The sequence below is a fragment of the Malania oleifera genome, chromosome 3, assembly GCF_029873635.1.
Source record: "Malania oleifera isolate guangnan ecotype guangnan chromosome 3, ASM2987363v1, whole genome shotgun sequence".
In the NCBI taxonomy this organism is placed as follows: Eukaryota; Viridiplantae; Streptophyta; class Magnoliopsida; order Santalales; family Ximeniaceae; genus Malania; species Malania oleifera.
The window spans coordinates 37084516-37108498 of record NC_080419.1 but is presented as its reverse complement, the minus strand read 5'-3'; the positions used below and the strand labels follow the sequence as shown (position 1 = coordinate 37108498).

The window sequence follows — 23983 nt, the reverse complement described above, 5'->3', positions numbered from 1 at the left end:
AGTAATCTTCAACAGCATTGATTTCAGAAATCATTGCCACAAACTTGTTAGAGTTTGTTTCAGCTTACTTTTTCATGAGAAGACGACATTCACTTTCGTAGTGTCCAGGTTTTCCACAATGGAAGCATGAACCTTTCTTTTTCTTATTTTGATTCTTGACAGAATTGTACTTCCTTTTCAAATTCCCTTTCATAGGATGTTGGGGTTGTTTAAAACTGCTTCCTATTTCCTCTTCTGCACCTTTTTGGTTATGCTTGAACACTTCCTCAACTTGGAAATGTTGGCCCGATTGTTCAAGAGACATATCATCCTTCCTATGCTTCAAAGATTTTCTAACATCTTTCTAGGATGGAGGTTGTTGACTCTATGAGTCCAATCCCGTTTTGATAATGACAAATCACATAGTATCTTACCTATGCATTGAGCTTTTGAACAGGATTATTACTTAACACGCACGGATAGTAAGGACGCTATGGAAGTCATGAGGAATTTGAAGCGCATAAGGCTTGGCTCATTCCATGGAAGTAGAAGAGCAAAAGGATGAAGATAATTCAATTTTTCAATTGTAATTTGTATTTAGTCTTATTTGTATTTACATGTCTCATAAGATATGATAGGAAGCTCACAACGACCAATAGACTGATTCTAGGACTCATGCATTTCATGAAAAATTTATATACACTTGTCCTAGGTTGGTTAAGCAATTTAGAAGGCTGAATTGGGCTGAAAAATAGGGGACTCATCGACTAGTGCCCTGGCCTTGTTGACGAGTACATGAAGGCCACTCACCGACTAGTGCCCTGTCCTTGTGGACAAGAAAATATCGAGACCTTAATATTCTCAGTCAGTAACTCATCGACTAACCCCCTGGTCTCGTCGACGAGCGAGTGAAGGACACTCATCGACTAGTGTGCCACTCGTCATAGAGTCTGTCGGGCAGACCTAACGCTCAGCGCTCAATGGTAAGAATTTTTTGAAATAAAATATCTTTTAATTCTCCATTGGTTAGAAAGCAGCTATATGCCGAAAATGCCAATACATATCACCACTAAGACTTATTTTACACCTTTTGCCAATATTCTTTTACACTTAAATCATTATTTGGCATTCTCTTCTTCTATTTTCAAGTTTCAAGAGTATCCACTCACATCATGTAACGACTCGAAAATCTTTACCATTTTTTTAAAATAAAATAAACTGTCACATATAACGTTATGATACTCATGTATAATCTGCTATAACATCTCAGGACCCAAGTGAGCACTAAGGAAAACCTAATTATATTACATACCTATGCAGCAGAAAAACATAAAACTGTTCATCCATATAAACAATACTAGAATTTAGTAACTCTTCCCAAACCGTATATACATATTTACACATCACCCCAGTATCATCCACTCAAAAATACAATCTCCTGAATACACTTACCCTACAAACAAGGTAGTGTAGTCACCTTCTCTATCTGCAAGCCTGATCCGCTCGCCTAACTGGATCACCTGAAAATATTAAATCACTAGGATGAGACAATGCTCAGTAAGAGGAAATATGCTATTACTAGTGTGTGGCAACTGAGCTTACATAAATATTATACTGATAAATATCTAAAACTAAGTTTAACTGATAAAACAATACATTGTACAACTCACACCTATATGCTTTAAAATACAACTGTAGCATCAGATTTTTCTATTTATTCATACTTCTAGTAATATAATATATCATTTGCTATTTTGTAAAACTGTATACATATAAATCACTGGAATAATATCCTGGAAAACTGTACGTTATGATTTAACTCCGCATGACAAGGTTGTGCGGCTCGTAGGTGGGACTTAACTCTGGTTGGCTTACCAGGTAAGTCAACTGTAACTTTACCAATCCTTAGCCCAGCCAATCTGCAACCTCTCCTAGGTACAGTACTGGTATTTACCTCGTCAAATCGGCCACCTCAATCCAAACTTCTGGGGAGCCTGCAATCCCTCCAGGTACGGTTGACGGAAACCTTCCACACACTATCTAAGATGTGTGGTTGCACTCTGATCTGTAATAACAATGGTACCGTGCTCTGATAACTGATTATTTACTAAACTGATTCATCAGGGTTTGATACTATATAGTACTGATATACATAATTATCTTGTTGTTTCATCATGATTCCAAAATAACCATAACACCGAAAGCTAATATGGAAATATTGTAATATCTGTACTGTATCATCTGTAATACCATAGTGTTATGGAAAATAACCATAACACCGGAAATTGATATGAAAATACTGTATTATCTGAGTTGTATAAATTGTAATATCATAGTGTTATGACTTTAGTATTTTGGAAATCATGGTAATATGCATATGCTGTAAAATATATGTCTGTATAAACACTGCAATTCATATTCTTGTTAAATCTGATAAAACATATCTCTGCATAATAATATAAATCATACCAATCTAAAAACTATATCATTTCTGTACTAATCTGATAAGGTCTCATAAACATATTTTTGTATAGATACTATAAATCATAATAATCTGGAAACTGTATAATTTCTGTACTGATCTGTTAAAATCTCATGTTGTCATGCCCCGAACCCGCAGATGGGTCCTAGGTGTGAATATAGTAACCTAACATGTCTCTATATCAATTTAACATACATGATACTACATTGAATGAGGGCCTGACCTTGTGGGGTACACGTACACCCTATACACATCCATATACATATCCATACTCATCAAATACGCAACGGAAATGTTCTTTCTATACATGCATCGTACCATACCAAAGTCTATACATAACTGGAAATATACATCCCAAAATACAATACATACTTCGGGTGTCTACAAAACCCAACACTGACAATCCTGTTACAAAACTCATACCTACTAAAGTACCAAACATAGCTAGACGACACCCCTGCTTTTGGACGCTAAGATGCTAGTTTTGGCTACCCGAAGGACTTGAAAAAAATATTTGTATATTCAGGGTGAGACAACTCTCAGTAAAGAAGAAAGCAGGTTATATCAATGTGTGACATACGAGTGTTATTTTGGCGTAAAACATAACACAATACAATACAGTACAATACAGTTCAATACAGTTCTAGTATTTTTCACAAATCCATTCTAGTACATACGATACCAAACATACGGTTAGTATCATCACACTCAAGCACCCAATACCCTATGATAATCGAAGCTTCACAGCGATACCGTTGCCAGTACAGTGTAGCTCACACCCTTCAATGACTAGCCGAAAAGAACAGGCGATATTTCAAACCCTCGGATATAGAGTCAGACACTCTTACCCACGGTAATTAGTTAAGACATAGCGTTAGCGTACGGTAATTAGCCGCCCCTAATTGATTTACAGAACCTGGAACAATTTTGGAACTCATGTCCTTATACTCATCAACGTACGGCAATTAGCCACCCCTAATTGTTTTTACAAAATCCTGGAACATTTTACATACAATAGTTCATTCCACACTTATTTGAGTATACAACAAATCATATCGTTTTCAGTTCGAAAAATACATTTTAATACAAATACAAGTACGACCATCTCAATACTACAATTTTATATAACATACAGATTTTCCAATAAAAATAGAGATGATACTCGAAATCTCCAATTTTCCTAAAAACTGTAACCCGAAAATCTCGTATTTTCACCCGATAGATTTTCCCAAATAAGTAAGCAAAACATATATACGATTGTAAACTACAAGTTTACCGATCCCGATTTCAAAAATAAACTGATATAAAAAGCACTCCTTTTGCTACACACTTTAGACTACGTCAAACAAAGTCCTTCTATAGGAAAACAGAAGGAAGACATGCACAAAGTTCCTTATGCTTCAGCCATAGGTAGTTTGATGTATGCAATGGTATGCACAAGACCTAACTTAGCCTATTCTGTTGGTACAGTTAGTCAACTTCTTTCTAACCTAGGTAAAGAGCATTGGCTAGGAATGCAGTGAAGTGAATTATAAGATATCTTCGAGGTACCTTTAACTTGAAACTTTGTTTTGATAATGAGAAACTTGTTATAGTTGGTTACACACATGCTAATATGGCTAGAGATATTGACTCCAGAAAATTTACTTCGGGTTACTTGATCATTTATGTAGGGGGAGCTGTGGCTTGGCAATACAGATTACAAAAATGTGGTACATTGTCTAGTAGTGAGTCAGAGTTTATTGTAGTGACCGAAGTGTGTAAGGAGTTGATTTGGATGGAAAGATTTATGCAAGAACTTGGCTTTACACAGGAGAGGTACGTGTTAATTTGTGATAGCCAAAGTCCTATTCATCTTGTTAAGAATTCGACCTTTCATGCTAGGTCTAAACATATTGATGTAAGGTATCATTGGATACGAGATGTTGTAGATACTAAACTACTAAAACTCAAGAAAATTCATACTGATGATAATGGTATTGATATATTGACTAAAGCCTTACCAAGAGGAAAGTTTGAAACTTGTTGCTTGATCATCGGGGGAGAGCACCTCCACATAGTTGAGAGGGGGAGATTTGTTGGATTTGGGTATCCCTCTTATGTGGAGAAACTCATTCAACTCTTTAGCACATTTTCTTTATTCTTTTTATTGAGCTTATTCAGAGGCTCTTTTTACACCATATTTAATTAAAGAAAATTAGGGTTGGCAAAGAAGAATTTCATCAAAAAAGTGTGTGTGTGTGTGTGTGTGTGTGTGTGTGTGAGAGAGAGAGAGAGAGAGAGAGAGAGAGAGAGAGAGAGAGAGAGAGAGAGAGAGAGAGAAGCATAAGATAAAATCTAGGTTTTTTCAATAATGTGCAGTTTTGATTAAGCGACGATTGGAAGGTCATCCATGGTCCGATCGAGCTGATTTTTTGTCTCTAGATAGAGGATTCATAGACATTGATTTTGAACATTTGGATTGGTCATCCAAGCACTATAGCATCAGATATCATATTTGAACAATAACCACATTTTTTGTGAAAGTCTCAACTTTCCCTCTTTGATTTTTAAGATCTCTTATTGTTAGTTGAAAATAGAGTTATGTACTCATTGTGATAGCTGAAAATTGTGATCTTATACTCGCACTTTTATCATAGTGAAGTTTTTGGGTGGACTCTCAAGTCTCGTGGTTTTTACCTTTGATTTGAAGAGATTTTCCAAGTAAAATTGTGTCTTGTGTGATTGATATTTGTGATTATTTTTTGACTGATTTTGTGCTACTGAAAATATGTATTCTTGTACTATTGTCATATTATAAGAACTCATTTTGTTAATTGGAAGAGAAAAAACTTCTAATTGTACTTTCGCAATTTTTCGATAAGTCTCGTTTCTTCTCAACAATACTTTCAAAACGCTACCCCTGATCATATTGACCGAATTTTCAAAAGCTTGCAAAGAATACTTTCAAATTGGTGGACAATACATTACAAAGGAGAAATATTTTTTATGCAAGGGTGTAATAAAAAAGAGATGTCTTTGAAATGTTATATTTTTGCGGAGCCCAATAATATTGCGGAAAACTTAGGTTGCAAACTGTGTTTGTTGACTGCTAGCAAGTTACCAATTGTTCCTTCTTTTTAGTTGGAAGAAGGTTTTCATTTTCTTTTTTTCCTTTTTCCACTCCAATGTAGTTCTTTGATATTATTTGTATTAAATTTTATTATTTTTATATTATATATGTCATATAATATATATATATTTTATAAATATATTTAATATTATATTTGCATTATATATATTTAATTAATATTAATTTAAAATAGAGTCAAACTTGAGTTGTATGAACTTGTGGTTGAATCGAGTTCAAGTTTAACAATTATAGACCTGATAAGTTCGAGTCGAGTAGAATTTGAGTATTTTATTATATCGACTTGACTCAACTATACTCGAATACATCCCTAACTAAAACTATTACTCCAATGAAGGTAGAATAGTACTTCATCTCAAAATGTCAAATGTTGTGTGACCTAAAAATGCATCATTAGATATATTAATTTGATCTCTTTCAATCGGCTTTTAAATATATATATATATATATATATATATATATATATATATATATATTTGGCAATACACTGCACCAAGCTAGTTTTTGAAAAGCACCCAACTGATCCTTAAATAATTTTATCATCACATCCAATCAATGTCAGCTCTCTCTACTTTTATCTTTTTGTTTTTTGTTTTTTATTTTTATTTTTTTTGAAATATCGCATTAATTCATTAACTGCAAAATGTTAAATGATTTACTACTCTAAAGCAAATTTTCAAATTAAATACAATTGTTTGAAGGAATTGCTTGCAACTTTGGATTAATGTGTAGATTATTCATCAAATTGTTAGAATTATGACCCGCTTCAATTTTCTTATATTTTGAATATAAAGAGGGTAAGTTGATTTCTACAAAAATATCATAATTTTAAAGATATTTTTACAATTCTCCGGATCATAAAAATATTTTGAGAAAAATAAAGAAACAATTTGAGAAGAATAGTTTTCCATAGGAAAAGAGTTGCTAAGTGGGCTCAAATATATTTAGCCAAACACTCAAAAATAAAACAGTTGCTAAGTAGGCCCAGAGTCATTCTATAAACCTTCTCTCTCTCTCTCTCTCTCTCTCTCTCTCTCTCTCTCTCTCTCTCTCTCTCCTTTTCAAGAATTTTCCATGCATATTCTTTCACTATTGTTACCTTTTTTTTTTTCTTTGGTGGTAGGTGGTAGCTAGTATTGAAACTTAGCAGAATTGATTTTTGTAATATGCATCTTCTATCTCCTTAATAATGTCCTCTAACATCCTATAAACATCATTGATTTGTGGATGACTACTGTCATCTGCAGTAAACACATGCATCGTATTATCGACCTCAATCCAACTACAACCAGGATTCTTCTGAATCCCTTTCTCTCTCATCAGTTTTCTTACATTTGCAACACCTTCTAATTTGTGATGATCTGAATACATGTTAGCCAGAAGGACATAACCTCCGGATTCTTCTGCATCCAACTCAAGCAAGTTCTTCAGTGCCAATTCTGCTAATTCTGTGCTGCCATGGATCCTACAAGCACCAAGTAGGGCTCCCCAAATGGCAGCATTTGGTTTAAAGAGCATCCCGTCAATCATATTTACAGCTTGTTCTAGCATCCCAGCCCGGCCAAGTAGATCTACCATGCACACGTAATGCTCATGCACCGGTGTTATTCCGTGATCTTTAACCATGGAATTGAAGAAATGCTGTCCTTCTAATACAAGTCCTGAGTGGCTACAACCCGATAGTACAGCGACAAAGCTTACATGGTCAGGTGTACATCCCGTCTTTAACATATTCTCAAGAGTATCAATCACTTCTCTTCCTTGTCCATTCTGAGCATATCCTGCCATCATTGCATTCCAGGATATCAAATTTTTCACAGCAATTGAGTCGAAAACTTTCCGGGCCTCAGCAACTTGTCCACACCTTGAATACATAGTTATAACACTATTTGCCACTGAAACATTAGAATCAAACCCTAATTTATTTGCTTGAGCTATAATTTGATTCCCGAGTTTTAATACAACAGAATTAGCACAAGCACTAATTGAAGCTGCAAAAGTAATCCAATCCAGCTTAACCCTTTCCTTCAGCATTAAAACAAACAATTTGAAACCTTCTTCCCAAAGCCCATGCTGTGTATATGTCATTAACATTGAGTTCCAAGTTATAACATTCTGTGCAGGCATTTTATTAAAATATTCCCTGGCTTTGTCAACATAGCCATGTTGAGAGAACACCGATATCATTGCTGTCCATGAAATTATATCTTTTATTGCCATAAATTCAAACATGTGAATTGCCTTCTGAATATCTCTGCATTTTCCATACATTGTAATAAGAGCATTCCGAACAGGAATGGAGGAATCCATTCCAAGCTTCACAGTACACGCATGGAGCTGTCCACCAAGGCAAATATCCTTTGGACTTGAACAAGACCCAAGAACAGTGGCAAGAGTAAACTCATCAGGTGCTACAGGGGCCTCTCTCATTTGATTAAATAAAGACAAGGCTTCCTCTTCAAGCCCAAATAGAGCCATGCCCCTGATTAAAGAAGTCCATGAAACTGCATTGTGTTCCGTTAAGCTATCAAACACTCGCCTCGCAGGTTTTAAACATCCACATTTTGCATACATATCAATCAAACCGCTGCCAATAAACACATCAAGACTTGTTTCCATTCGGATGATTCGAGCATGCAAATGGGCACCCCAGTCCAAATCAGGAATGCTCGTGCATACACTAAGAACATTAGCATATGTCATGGAATTTGTTCTGAATCCTTGACCCCACATCTCAACAAACATCTCAAGAGTCTGGATAGCCAACCCATGCTGAGCCAAGATGGAAATCATTGTGTTCCAGGAAACAGTGTCCCATTCAGGCATCTGGAAGAACAAATCAAGAGCACAATCCGCACCATACAACTTTGAATAAGCATAAATCATGCTGTTCCAGCAAAACAGATTGGGGTTTGGAATCCTTAAGAACACCATCTCAGCTAAATTTGCTGCACCACACTTAATGTACATATCAACAATGGAGGCCTCAACAGACATGTCATTCCCAAAATCAAATTTCTTAGCCATACCATGCAATTGGAAAGCCAAGCTAAGATACCCAAGGCTAGCACAAGCCTTCATGGCACGGGCAAAAGAGAAATGATCAGGAACACAATTAAAATCCCGAATCATCAAAGCGAAAACCTTAACAGTATTCTCTGGTTGGCCATTATTGAAATAGCCGGACATCATCGAATTCCAAGAAACAACGTCTCTCACAGGCATTTCATCAAACAGCTTCTCTGCTGCTGCCAAACGCCCTGAACCTAAGAGCCCACCAATCATTATATTCCAACTATAGACGTTAGGAAACTTGATATCGCGAAAAACACGGAAGGCATCATCAACCAAGCCACAATTGGAGTACGTATCCAAGAGATGGTTTTGGAGAAAAATGGAAGACTCCAAGCCTGTAGAAATGAGTTGAGCATGAAGCTTTCGCGCAATAGGTGTAGATTTGAGGGATGAGCATGCTTTCATGGATTCGCAGAAGTTGTTTGAGAACTCCACGTAAGACTGCCGGGCAGAGAGATCGCACAAGGGCATGAGTTTTCTTGAGAGGTTTTCTTGGTTTGAGCCAAAGTGAAGAAACATTCGAGAGAAAAGAGAGAAATAATTAAAGGGTTGCCATGAAAGTTTGAGGGTCTTTGGAAAGATTAAAGTCTTTCTTATTAACCGTACTGAGCATCTATATCCCTGTAAATTGAATGCAATTACACAACAACGAACAGAGGCCGAGAGAATCATCATCGACAGTCCTAACATTGTCAGTTACCAGGGCATTTGGTTGTCACCGCCATACCTGCCATTGAGAAAAGAAACAATCTGCAGCCGGTGCACTCACTTGCAAGCTTCACTCTCAGGCTCATTGGGCAAGGCTGAGTAATTGTGAGTCTTAAACCACCACTAAAGCTATGAGAACTTTCTTTAGAAATAGGAAAAAATTCGACTTTTTAGTTTTGGAAAACATTTTTTCATTCTTTAATTTTTTATTTTTTATTTTTTGAAGAATGGTGAAAATTTTAGTTTATTTTAAAATTTTTTGAGGTTTGTATTTAAAAAGGTTGAAAATAAAGAGTTTTGTTTTATATGTGTAAGATAATTTTTTGCTTTCTATTTATAAATTTTAAAAAGTGACAATGAAGATAGTTTGTCTTTCAAATTTAATATCAGATAATATATGGAATTATGAAAAAATTTGGGGTTTGAATTTGGATTGTATGGATTTAAAATAAATTTTATGTATAATTCAAAGAAATTGAATTCCAATATTCAAGTCCTGTGCTTCCGTATGCAAAGTAAGAGTTGGATATCTAGAAAAATAAAGAAAAGATGTTTTCTAAAGAGTTGGATATCTAGAAAAATAAAGAAAAGATGTTTTCTAATTTCTTCTATACTAATTTTGAAAACTGGAAAATAGTGTGACATTTTTGTACTAGTTGAAAAATTAGAAATGAAAGATTAAAACTATTTTCATAAGCAACAATGTCAAAATTATTTATTATTATTCATTTATTTCATACGTTTGTTGAATTTGTTGGAAAACTAAAATGAAAAATGAAAACAAAATATAATCATGCCCTATTAATATTTGTGTTTATTTGTTTGAATGATACACAGTTTTCTAAATTCTTGAGTTCTCTAAATTAGCACACAAAATGGTCAGCATACGACTTTCCTTCATCGGTCGCCCTAGCATTGCATTACTAATTGTAGATGTGGAAGAACTCCTTACTCCTGTTTGATGCTAGTTTCTGAATTTGAGCTATGTATGGTAATTTCATGCATTGAATTTGTGTAAAAAGAAAATCTCAGATTATAAGATTTTGGCTTTGCTGCTATGAGTGAGAACCGCTAGGCTGTAATGGATCGAACATAGGGGAGAGAAGGAGAGAATGTAGAAAAAAGGAAAGAATTATAATGGAAAGAATTCTCGTGTATTTCTTCTGTATTGGATCAGTATATATATAGAGTACAAATGGAATCAAAAATAGTTGGATGCTAACTACAGGAATAATATACGGTTATTCCTAACAATTTCCTTGTAACAGAATGGAGAAAATAAAAATAAAAATAAAAATTTCAACGGTTATGGTTATGAACGGCTGTCTGCAGCCCATTCAATTTTCTTCATTCTTCAACAACCCCCCACAAGATGGAGAGTAGATGTCTTCTACTCCCATCTTGGATAAGCATGAATAAAAAGCTTGTGAGCCTAAGCTCTGTGTGAGAATATCTGCCACTTGCAACCTGCTTTCCACATGCTTTGTTGAAATGCAACCCTCTTGAATCTTGTCTCTAATTAAATGACAATCTATTTCTATATGCTTTGTCCTCTCATGGAATATGGGATTGGTGGCAATGTGTATAACTGATTTGTTGTCACAGTAGCAGAAGACCTAGAGACCACACTTTGTTTCTTTGATTTCCAAGACACCAAGGATTTCCCAAGGAACACGCAGTAGCCTATCACGGACCTTCTAGTGTCTGGACAAGCCCCCCAATCTGAATCACTAGATAGAACAAACCCTGCCCTAGTGACCTTTTGATGAACCGAAGTACCTTGTGGGCTGCCTGCAGGTGTGGCACTCTTGGATTCTTCATGAATTGGCTTAGCATTTGGACTAAGTACGCTAATTCAAGCCTGGTTATGGTCAGATACAATAATCTACCGATCAGTCTTCTATAAAGAGTAGGCTCAAGAAGCAATTCTCCTTCTTCTTTGGACATTCTCACATTTTGATCCAAGGGAATCTTTGCTAGAGTAGAGCCAATGGTACCCGAGTCTCTTAAAATGTCCAAAGCATATTTGCGTTGACATAAATGAATCCCCTTTGCTGTCCTTGCCACTTCAATACCCAGAAAATACTTCAGCTTACCAAGGTCTTTGATTTTGAATTGGTCATCAAGAGATCTCTTCAATTGATCAATTTCATCCATATTATTTCCAACAACTATTACATCATCCACATATACTAGAATAGTTGTGAAAGAGCCCTCAGTTACCTTTGTGAACAAGCTATAATCTGCCTTGGACTGAATATATCCTTGGTGAATGATGAAATTTGAGAGTTTTGAGTACCATTGACGTGAGGCTTGTTTGAGACCATACAAACTTTTGTTTAATTTGCATACTTTTCTCCCACTTTCATTAGGATACCCCGAGGGCAACTCTATGCACTCCTCCTCCTCTAAATCCCCATGCAAGAAGGCATTATTGACATCAAATTGCTGTAAGAACCACCCTTTTACTGCTGCAATGGCTAACAAGAATCTCACGGTAACCATTTTTTCCACAGGAGAAAAGGTTTCGTGGTAGTCCAACCCCTCATGCTGTGTGTACCCTTTAGCAACAAGCCTGGCCTTGTATCTTTCTATGCTACCATCAGCAAGAAATTTGATTTTGTAAACCCATTTATAGCCTATTGGTTCTTTGTCAGGAAGTAAATCCATAATAATCCAAGTGTCATTGAGTTCAAGGGCAGCAATTTCAGCCTTCAAGGCCTTGACCCACTTGGGTGATGTACTTGCTTCTAGGTAAGTTGTAGGTTTAGTGTGTGAGGTTATAGAGGTCACGAAAGTCTTGTGAGGTGTAGACAACTTATCATAAGATATTGTGGCACTTAGAGGAGAAAGCTTACCTGATAAGATCTGGTCTTTCTGCTTGTCCAAGTCCTGAGATAGGAGAAGGAAGGTTGACTGCTGACATATGAAATCCTGCAAATAAGTAGGAGCTCTTCTTATTCTGGTTGATTTTCTAGGTGAGTGTGTATGGGTGTTGTCATGAGCTTCTGTTTCTGGTCTGGAGTTTTTTTGGGAATTGATATGTTCATTGTCACGCCTCGAACCCCGAAATGGGACCCAGGGGTGAAAATGTAACCTAACCTATCCCTATATCATATAAATCATCACAGATACAGTACTATGGATGAGGGTCCGACCCTGTGGGGTTCCCAAGCACCCTAAACACATCCAATCATAATCATATATGCAGCAAAAAAAAGTCTTCTATATACATATGCAGTACCATACCAAAGTCTATACAAGAGCAGACGCAATGTTCTATCAAAACGTACAAACGGGTGCCCAGTATATCCCAAAATGGCAACCCACCAAAATTACAGTCCTAGCACTTACCTAGTGCTAAACGCAGTATACCGGCCACTACGCTCCCCACACCAGGACGCTAGTTCCGGTTACTCAAAGGACCTGTAAAAATGTACGTACAACAGGGGTGAGACACCTCTTAGTAAGGAAGAACACAAGTTATATCGATGTGTGACATTTAAGTGTTATCATGATGCAACATACACGCAATTAAATGCATTCTAGTACTAATTTACACAGTGCATACACGCACACATACGACGACCATTTATACGCAGCCCGTCATAATACATACACATGATCAGTAATCCTCAGTGTCGTCACACTCTTCGGCCCAAAGCTGGCCCGCGACATACGACGTTGGCCCGTAGCCAACCCGCGAACACGGCGCCACCGGCACATGGCTAGTCCCCGACTCCTATGGCATCGTACTGGCGCTAAACTGGTGGATCCACACCCTTCGACTTGATCTCTCAAAATAGGCTCACGTCCTCGGATATAGAGCCGGACACTCTTGCCTACATGGCAGGCGATAACATGCCCTCAGATATTGAGCCGGACACTCTCAGTACCTGGAACAATTTCTGAACTGCGTTCCTACTAGCATTTCAACATATCACACACACATGCATGCTCATATAACCAAACAAACCACACTCATTTGGTAATATAAATCATGGTTTTCCAAACAAATACAGTTTAAATAAAGTCAAGGCACGGCCATCCCAATATCACAGTATAAATCACACATATACTCGGTTTTCAACAAAACCCGAGATTCAGCTCGTCGCCTCCTTTTTCCCAAAATTGTAATAATGAAAAACCCATCGTTTTCCTCGTTAGATCCCCCCAAATAAGTAGCCAAAACACACACAGGACCATGGACCACAGTTCCACCAAGTCCGATTTCAAAAATAACCAATATAAACATAGTTCCCCTTACCTTAACCTCGTAAGCAAATCCCGAATTCCAAGGTCCCTAAACAGCGAACCGAGTTCCAAAACCTACAAATCACAGTACAGAATATGTTCACAAGACAATTACCTACAAATCTACCGGATCAGAATTGAAAACCGAGTCTTACCTCGATTTTACGCCGAAACCCGAAAATCTCCGAAACGAGAATTCGGTCCGTAGAAGTTGTAGAGAATCCTTCAACAATCCTCGTGGTAGCTTCCATTTTCCGATTCCGTCAACGATCGGCAAAGAATTCTAGAGAGAAGGAGTAGGGAGAGGTTTAGAGAGAGAGAGATATAAATCTAAGTTTGCTTAGCTTGGAAGAAATGATAATTTCCTTTTATAGCCCTTTGACCCGGGCAATTTCCAATTTTTCCCCTCTCTTAATATTTAACCCATTTTTTATATTTTAGGTTCTTACATTCATTGCTTTGTGAATCAGATAATGCAGTAGGCATTGGCTTTACTTCTGAATTGGTATTGGGGCTGACAGTGTCTATGGAGTGATTATGAACAGGTAGAGTAGGAATGGAAATGACAGGGTTTTGAGTAAGACTTAATTCATTTGGATTTGGTAGTGAATTAGTGTTGCTGAAACTAGTATCAGGATGACTGATTTTGTTTGTTTTGAATGGAAAAATAGTTTCATAAAACACAACATTTTGAGAGATGAAAATCTTTTCAGTATCTAGATCCAGAAGTTTATATCCTTTGACACCAAAGGGATAACTAATAAATACTGACTTTCTGGCCCTTGGATTAAATTTTTTTCTTCCATTAACCAAAGTGGTAGCAAAGGCCAAGCACCCAAAAACCTTTAGATAGTCATAGCTGGGTTTCCTTTTAAACAAAATCTCAAAAGGGATTTTATGATTTAATAATGGAGATGGAGTTCTGTTAATGAGGTATACTACCGTAAGAATGCAATGGTTCCAATACTTCAAAGAAATGCTACTTTGAAATTTTAGTGCTCTTGTAACATTTAAAATATGTTGATATTTTCTTTCAATAGTAGCATTTTGTTGAGGTGTCTCCACACATGTCCTTTGGTGCAAAATTCCATGTTTTAGATAAAATTCTTTCATGTCAAACTCACCTCCATTATCACTCCGAATGGTTTTTACTTTTGTTTCAAATTGGGTTTCTATCATCACACAAAAGTTTTGTAAATTGGGTTTCAACATATAAGCCCAGGTACACCTACTGAAATCATCCACAATAGTCAAAAAATACCTGCAACCATCATGACTAATCTCATTACATGGACCCCATGTATCACAATGTATTAGCTTAAAGCATTTCTTATATTGATGTTGACTAGTTGGAAATGGTAGCTTGTGTTGTTTAGCTAAAGGACAAATGAGACATGGGTGATCATCAGAGGGTTTTGGTATGCTGACTTTGGTATCTGTGTCAAATTGAGAGTAAGAGGAATGGCCTAATCTATAGTGCCAGAGGTCAAAGGATTCACTGTTGTTGCTGACAGAAGCTGAAAGGCTAGTTTTGAGGTTATATTTGGATAGAGCATCAGATAAAGCTGAAGGAGAGACTTCCTTTTGTAGCATATGATAGAGTCCTTGCATCACTTCACCCATGCCAGTCGTTGTCCAAGTCAAAAGGTCCTGAATATAACAGCAATCAAAAAAGAAAACAAGGCAACAATTTAGTTCTTGAGTCATTTTCTTTGCTAAAATTAGATTAAAAGAGAAATTGGGAACACAAAGAGCATCATGCAATATAAGATTCTTGGTGACTTTGGTTGTTCCTACATGAGTAACAGGCACTATCTGACCATTTGGTAGAGCTACAGAGGAGGAAATGATACTCTGGATGGAACGAAATAAGGACTTGGAGCAAATCATATGGTCTATTGCTCCTGTGTCAATAATCCAAGGGATTTCTAAAACATTGCTGGATTTGGAAGTAAAGGCAGAAAGACACAGAGATATACCAGAAATTTTGTGGTTATTTGTATCTGAGGATGAAGGTGTGGCCATGGCATGAAGATGATTGGCTGAGGGAATGAAGGCTTGGTTGCCTGAGATAGGTTTGAGGAGTGCCAGAAGTTGAGTATACTGCCTTGTGTCGATGACGTTTGAGGTTTGTCTTTCAGAACCCCCTGCTCAGAACCAATAGCTACATTTGCATTTGACAGATTTATAACAGGTTTGTTCTTCTCTTCTCCTTTGTATCCTACTAGGTATCCATGCAATCTGTAGCATTTATCTACTGTGTGGCCTGGCATTTGGCAATGAGTATATGTGGGCTTGTTTGGATTTGCTTTGAAGCATCTCTCCGGAGAGTGTCCTAGTATTTTGCAGAAGGTACAATAATACCTATCCCTCATTTGTTGCCCAGCAGATTGTTTGCTAAAATTCCCTTTGCTCACCAAAGCCATAGAGTCACTGCCTAGGTTGTTTGTAGAAATTTCTCTTCGCTTTTCCTCTTGCTGGATAATGGAGTAAACCTCATTCAAGTTGGGAAAGGGTTTGATCAGCAGTATCGTGCTTTAATAGCTTTGTACGTATCATTGAGCCCCATCAAGAATTTCATTACACAATCCCTTTGCTGGTTCTGAACTACAACTCTTAACCCTCCACAGGTACAGTTAGGAATTGATTCATAATTGAGTAATTCGTCAAGCAAGGTTTTAAGTTTAGAAAAATAAATGCTTATTGAGTCTTGATTTTGCTTAAGGTTTGTGATGCCTTCACCTCGAATATTCTAGGAGCATTTTGCTGAGCAAAACGTTGCTCCAACTCCAACCAAAGCTGATGCACAGTCTCTGCATATGTAATGTTAGATTTGATATCAACCGTTATTGTGTTCTGCATCCATGTTATCATGATATCATTGCACCTCAGCCAATGTTCCATTAGAGGATCATTGGGGTCAGAAGGTTCACAGATGGTACCATCAATGAATCTGAGCTTGTTCTTAATTCGCAAAGCCCTCTTCATGGATCTAGCCCAAGAATAGTAGTTGCTGCAGTCCAAGGTGTGTGTGATGAGCATGGCACCTAAACCATCGCTGCTGCCAATATAATAAGGACTGGTGGGTTGTGTTGGGTCGTGAGGAACAGCTCCTGGCGAATTGGTGTTTGGTTGCACAGGAATGGTGTTTGGTGGTGGATTTGGAGGAGTAGTTTGGCTGGTATTAAAGGATTCCTCCATCGTGGCTCTGATACCATATAAGATTTTGGCTCTGCTGCTGTGAGTGAGAACCGCTGGGCTATAATGGATTGAACACAAGGGAGAGAAGGAGAGAATGCAGAACAGAGGAAAGAATTATAATGGAAAGAGTTCTCGTGTATTTCTTATGTATTGGAACAGTATATATATAGAGTACAAATGGAATAAAAAATAGTTGGATGCTAACTACAGGAATAATATACGGTTATTCCTAATAATTTCCCCGTAACAGAATGGAGAAAATAAAACAAAAAAAAAAAAAAATTTCAGCAGTTATGGTTATGAACGGCTGTCTACAGCCAGTTCAACTTTCTTCATTCTTCAACACAGATAAAGGTTGCTGCCCAGGTGAAGTCTAAAGCCAAAACATGTTGGAGTTAAACACACCGTTTGGTATTGAATTAGGATTGACCGTGTAAATATAGGGGTACAAGCTGAACTCATTATGCAAATTTAAATTCCAGATTAAGTTGCACTCAGTTTGTGAAGTTTTTGGAATGGATTTGGTGCGTTCAGCAAAAGTTCTATGCATACGGATCAATGATCATACTATGTATTGACATGAATCAAAAACCAATTTGGGGAACAATTCTAATTGATGAAAATATGAATCATGTAGTTTTTTTTTAATATTAATTATGCATTCCTTCTTTAAAAACAGGAAAGGAATAAAGCAAACAGCTAAGTCAACATTATCAGTACTGCAGAACTTCCAGAGAGCATTTTATGAAATAATGCACAACACAATCAGAAAAGAATCAAAAGAACCTTGAACACACCAAGGACACTCAAATAGTCAAACTCCTCTCCCAGGCTATAAGACAACAAACGCTGGCTGGCTAGCATCGGTTGATCTTTTGAGAATGCATTATCAACTCCACATCAAAAGTAGCCGTCAATAGCTTGTCGTGTATGTATTTTGATTTATTGGAAAACCATGATCTTGTTGTTAGAACACAATATTTATTTAACAACTGATTCAATCTTCATCCCCCAGCTTAGCGATCTTCATGGATCTGTCATCTCTAGTAGCTTGTTAATCACCTTGAACTTTCCAGCATGTTTTTCTGCAATTTGTGGCATATCATCAACATCAATGGTGCTGTTTTTGGTGGCCCATCTGAATGGTCTCGGATGAACTCAACCAATTCGAGAGGCTCGCATCAACCACAATATTTTGCATTGGAGTCTTGCACCCATTCAAACTTTCTGCGAAGCCACAAGGCGATAGGTAGAAGCATGGCTTTGAACTCGACTGTATCTGCCCTTGCCCTAATGTAATGTTTTCCTTTCCTTGGTGATTCGGTGGTGGTGCTGCTCTTGCCTTGACTGCCTTCCACTGGGTGAGATTTTCTACTGGGTTCCGCACAGAATGTATGTATTGGCTTCTATATCGAGCATTCTGATTCGACCCCATTGCATTCAGTTCTTGACTAGGAAAGTCCTGGTCAGATAATGGTGCTAATGAGGCTCTCTTCTGTGGTTCTATAGGTACAGAGTTGAATTGCTCAGAGAACTCCTCTTGATCGCTAACATTTTCATTACCATCATAATCATCATCGTCATCAGCATCATAGTAATCCGAATCACTCTCGTCGTACTCTAGTTCATCCTCTTCGTCGTAGCTGTCTCTACAGTTTTCATATCGGTAGTATGAGGGGTAGAATCCCATTCTTGATGCAGTTGAATCCCCAACAGGCCGTGCCAGAAAGCATGGAATTGCATTTGCTGCTGCTGTTTTACCCTTTCCTTCGTCTTTCTCCTCTTTGCTTTGCAAAAAATGACATGTAATTTCTTCATCATACGGGACTGGCTCATGGCTCACCACATTCAGATTAAACCTAACTTTCTTTCTGATTTTTATGCTTGATGGCTCCTTGGCCTCGCTTCTACAAAACAAGAAAAGGTGTTGCAAATTTAATGATGATGAAGATGATGATAAAAGAGAGAACTATGCGCGTCATCACAAATTCATCCCATCTCCAATCCATCTCAAAATTGCATTGTCCCTATTTAAAATTCCCTTCGACTTGGAAGCAGAATGATCATCATTCGTCCAAACCATCAAAATCATTCACAGCAATTTCAAGATGGGAGAATTTGTGACGAATGACGTTTTCAATGGATCAAAATTCAGAAAGAATAACTACAATTCCCCAACACCTTGACAGCGCCAAACAGAATGATTATGAGGGAGAACTCTCATGGACGCGGCATACCATGAAAACAAAAATCTGGATTTAGGGCCGCCATTAAAATATATATACCGCGGAGGAAAATCAAGAACCTAGGGGATAAAAATAGACTTACCTCAGTTCAGATTTTGTAGTGATGGAATTCTCTGCCGGATCAGGCTCTGCAGAGACGGTGGATTCCAGAGGCTTGTAACTCACAAGAATCTACAACAAATTTCAAATGGTAACTTCGTTCAGTGGAAACCCAACAAGAAAAAGCAATGTTTTTTTTTTTTTTTTAAATAAGGATAGGAAGCCTAGACTGTCAAAAAAACTGAAACCCCATCAATGGAACTTGAAGGGGAAACTCACTCGGTCTTCAATTAGAATTTTGTTGGCAGGTTTTCGACGCTTCCTGCTCTTGAAACAGCCATAACAAGCAAGGAAACACCCCATCAGAAGTCTCTGCTGCTTCTACAAAGCAAGAATTCTTCGTTGACAATGAAGTATTATTGGAGAGAGAGACGTGCAGCTGTGTCCTCCAGGGCATTTGAATTTCCTTGGCTCCTACGGCTTTTGAAAATAGGAACGTTGGGAGGGAATGTAATGATGATGAGGTGGCTGAGCCAGAGTTTAATTAAAGCAAAAGGGACATGGGACAAAGCCAGCTTGTCTTTAATTTGGCATTCAAATTTGCAACTGTGGCTCCAATTTATTTCATTTGTCCAAATATTTTTTTTTCTTTTATTGTTTTTACTTTTTTTTTTTTTTTATTAAATTGGAACTCCAGCCACCAACAAGTCATTCGAACCCTCTGGTGCGGCACTAAACTTATGAATCAGCATCCTCCCCTTAGGTCTCGCTGATCAAGTAAAGTCCATAATACGGACACGATTTCTGTGGATCATTTGGACGTTCGGTCTACCCGACCCCCGAGACATATCTTCATTACCATGCACAGTTCCCACTGCCTCATAGAGAACTCTCATCATCAACGATTCCCGCTGACTCACATAGCGAACTTTCACCATCCACGGTCCTCGTTGACTCACAGAATAAATTCTCACCATCCACAGATACCGCTATATTGTTTTTACTTTTAAGTTAGCATTCTGTTTGTTTAATTTTGTTAGATTTGCCGTTGCAATTTATTTTCTTTTTAAATAATTTTTTGTTTGTCCTTAAAGTAAAGAAAATTAGGACCCGTTTAATAATGGAAAACGATCTTCATTTTCGATTTTTTATTCTACATGCAACTATAAAAATGTCAACTTATTTTTAAGCTTTCAAAATAATTTGTATTAAAAAGTTAGACGAGAAAAGATTTGGCTAGTTCCAAAAAATAATTTTTATTTTTCACATTGTTTTTCAGTTTTTCAAAAATTGTGTAAGATATAGAATACATAGAATCGAATAAAAATATGTTTTCAACTTTCCTATACAAATTTTAAAAGCTAGAAAACAATGTGTCATCTTTATTTATTTTTAAAATATAAAAATAAAATATAAAACTATTTTTCACCAGTGAATTGCATCAAAACTTTGCCTTGTTTTCCAATTTTTTAATACAAATTAGTGTCACTAAACTGAAAAATAAGCTAAAATTTTATATTTTAAAAAAACACTGAAAATAAAAAATAAAAATTATTTTTATACAACAAAGCTGGTTTTTAAAATTTTAAATTAAATATAATTCGCAGAAGGATTTAGCTACAACTTTCCCTTAATGTGTAAATTTGTTCATAAATTGTCAAAATTACAGCATGCTTTAAATTTCTTTTTAATGTTTTGAAAATGTAGAAAGCCAACCAATTTCAACCAAAAAATATCAAGATGTTAAATATATTTTTACAATTCGTTTGGTCATGAAAATATTTTGAGAAAATAAAGACATGATTTGTTGTATATGTGTGTGTGTATTTCACTTTCATTCAGAACCAAACATGAAAAAGAGATCCCTACTTAAAATGTAAGACATTAATGACCTCAAATGAAATTATAATCATATTTGTTGAAGTAATATAAAAGGTCATTAAATAAAATATTGTTATCATAATTGTAATTATATTTTTTGATTAATGATCTCAAAATTTTGTAAAACTATAATGACATCTCGAAATATGAAAAGTCTATAATTTTGATATAATTATGATACATTATTAATCACTTGATGGAAGTAATTATAAAAGAGAGGTTAGGGTCTGGTCATATCTCAATCTATGATGCTTATGTTAAATATATCCATCAAATTAAGTTGAAGCATAAGGAAGAGCAAGGATTGTGAGATAGAAACACAGTCTGAAATATGTATATGTATATATATATAGAGGCTATCGATCAAGGTATGTTTTATTTTAACGTTAATGATTGTAAAATTATGAGTTTTGAAGGTCTTAAAATTTGGATATATGAATAATGTTTATTATGTTTAAACTTACATGTGGTATCAGATCGAAGCTGTAGAAATTCATGATTTTCAATTATGATTAATGGTTTATGTTTCGTTAAATTTTAGTTTATGAATCAAGGTATAGTAACCTTCTATTTTTCTAAGGCATAATGGTGTAAGTATGGTACGTCTTGGTTAATAAAATCTGACAATGCAGCAGCAGCAGCACGTCTCCAAACTTATTTTATGTGCACTGTGTTTAATTTTGTTCTGTCATGATACTTCTTAAAATCTATGTAATAATAATGATGGTGCAGAATGTCTGATGTGATAGTAAATATATATAATGTTAATGTATGCTAATATGAATATACAAGTATTTTGTCAAAATGTTTACGTTACTCACAATATTTTAACATTTGTGATGTTATAAAGTATTTTGATTTTAATCACCAAAGTGACTAAATCATCAAGTAAAGTACTCATATGTTTGATGCTAGAATGATATAAAATTATTATAAGACATCAAGAATCACTCAAAGCTCGATTAATTTTTCTTATAATATAAGGATAATGTTTTGGTAATATTATTATGTATTATTATTTTATCTATTCATCCAAAGATAATAAATACTTATGATAAGTACATATAATGTTACCAAAGTAATGTTAAAATTTAAAATTTAATCAACATCATTTTAAAGCTCTTTACATTAGTGTTTTTCCCAAAGGAAAACATTAATATATTTATGTTTGTGATCTTATAAATGTTTCATTTAAAACATTAAGTATGATTAATTCTCGCAGTATCTGTGCCTGGATCGTTACACTTGCATGCTTCATCTGTTCAAATGTTTAATGAGTTGAATTTTGCTTATTGGAGTGAACAAGTTCAATTTCACCTCGGTGTATTGAATCTTGATTTGACACTTTTAAGTGATCAGTCTACTACTATTACTGATTCTAGCAATGCTGAAGAAATAATCTATTATAATAATTGGAAAAGATTATGTTAAGTTTAATGTTTATGCGAATGAGTGTTGCAAATAACATCAAGACAACTATTTTCAAAACTAAAAGTGCTAAACAATTTTTAAAGTTTGTGGGGGAGCATTTCCAAACAGCAGATAAATCTATGCATGATCATGTTATTGAAATGACAAATATTACAGCAAAACTTAAGACTTTGGGTGTAGTGATCTTAAAAAAAAATTAAAAAATTAAAAATTAAAAATTATTATTAAAAAATTAAAAATTAAAATTAAAATTAAAATTTAAAATAATTAAATAATTAATTAATATAATATAATAATAATATAATATTATATATATATATATATATATATATATATATATATATATATAGTAAGTATATCTTGAAGGATTTCATCCTTCAGGAGGAAGCAACGCAGTGCAGAGGCAGCTGCGTGCTCCTCGTCTTCTCTCTCCCACTCTCTTCCACCACATCTCCGATATTTGGCCGATCAAAAATCCGAAAATATCATTAGGCTCTGCTCGCTGCCACCGATATTTCTACTGGAGCGGATCTGTCGTGGGAGCGGCGTAGGCATATCTCCTGAGGTAAGGTTAAATCTCAAACTTACCTCAATTTCTCTTAAACTATAAGCCCCATTAACGAACGGAAATAGCCAGGAGACTCGTGGGGGGATTCTCTACAATCTAGTCAGAGCGGGTTTTCAAATTGAAGTTCTGGGGTACCAATCATAAATCGGGGGTAAGTTTGATAATTTAAAATTTTATTGGGCTATTTAGGGTATTCAGAACTTAGGGAAATTTTAGGAAAAGTTACTCTAAGAATTATGACGGATAATATGATGAAATTTGAATTTCAGGATTTCAGGGGTTTTTGAACACTTTGGGTGTAGACCGAGGTGTTATTAGGCTTTTTCTAAGAATCAGGTAAGGGGATTAAGTTAAGTCAAATTGTTATGCTTATATAATTATATTTATTTATTTATTTATTTTAAAATTTAAAGGCTATTTTGGAAACCAACCGTTCAAAATGGATTTTACAAACTTAGGATATATAGTATGGTATTTTTGAATAAAATGAACGATGAAAAGTTTGTTTATTTATATGGATATGTTAAAATATGAAAAATTGTGTGGCAGATGATTTAATTTGTATGGATTATCGTATATCTGGATTTGGGATTTTGAAATACTGAATTGTTTGTGAAATACTGAATTGTTTGAGAAATACTGGAAATGCTTGTGAAAATACTGAAACTGTTTGTGAAATGCAAGTGTTTGAGCTAATGGCTAGTGGCCAGGTATTTTTTTTTTATTGGCCAAGGGCTAGGATTATTATTTGACGGCCGAGGGCCGAGTTTTAATTGATGGCTATATGCCAGATTGTATTTTGTGGTCGGGGGCCAGGTTTTTGGAATACAGGAAATATATGTGAATTAACGTTTTAAATGGTGATTTCTATTATCTAAATTGCATGATATGCTTTAGGAACCCTGGGGACCAATGTAGCGTGAGCACAGTACCGTTACTAGAGATTTGTTATGTGGCCGTGTGCGCCCACACCTGTGCTGAAAGGTGTA

At 35.9% G+C, this 23983-nt stretch overlaps 2 protein-coding genes across 2 annotated transcripts; both read right to left on the bottom strand.

Moving 5' to 3' along the window:
- Window positions 1–6734: 6734 nt before the first annotated feature.
- On the bottom strand, window positions 6735–9474 carry LOC131151583 (pentatricopeptide repeat-containing protein At2g13600-like). The gene has a single exon (XM_058102831.1). It carries the CDS (start codon window positions 9354–9356, stop codon window positions 6735–6737), a length of 2622 nt encoding a protein of 873 aa, XP_057958814.1. The 5' UTR covers window positions 9357–9474.
- A 7953-nt stretch (window positions 9475–17427) lies between these two features.
- LOC131151587 (uncharacterized) lies at window positions 17428–19604 on the bottom strand. The gene is made up of 3 exons (XM_058102835.1): window positions 19394–19604; window positions 19158–19246; window positions 17428–18736 (listed from the first exon to the last, which is right to left on the bottom strand). Exons 1-3 carry the CDS (start codon window positions 19475–19477, stop codon window positions 17941–17943), a joined length of 969 nt encoding a protein of 322 aa, XP_057958818.1. The 5' UTR covers window positions 19478–19604; the 3' UTR covers window positions 17428–17940.
- Between the last annotated feature and the right edge of the window lie 4379 nt (window positions 19605–23983).

What these genes read in the sequence shown, in the direction of transcription:
- LOC131151587 (XM_058102835.1), bottom strand. Translation starts at nt 19,477, where the DNA reads ATGGGGTGTTTCCTTGCTTGTTATGGCTGTTTCAAGAGCAGGAAGCGT. An exon ending in AAATTCTAATTGAAGACCGA is followed by an intron (nt 19,247 to 19,393) that starts GTGAGTTTCCCC and finishes AATTTGTTGTAG; the next exon opens with ATTCTTGTGAGTTACAAGCC. An exon ending in ACTACAAAATCTGAACTGAG is followed by an intron (nt 18,737 to 19,157) that starts GTAAGTCTATTT and finishes CTTGTTTTGTAG; the next exon opens with AAGCGAGGCCAAGGAGCCAT.
- LOC131151583 (XM_058102831.1), bottom strand. Translation starts at nt 9,356, where the DNA reads ATGTTAGGACTGTCGATGATGATTCTCTCGGCCTCTGTTCGTTGTTGT.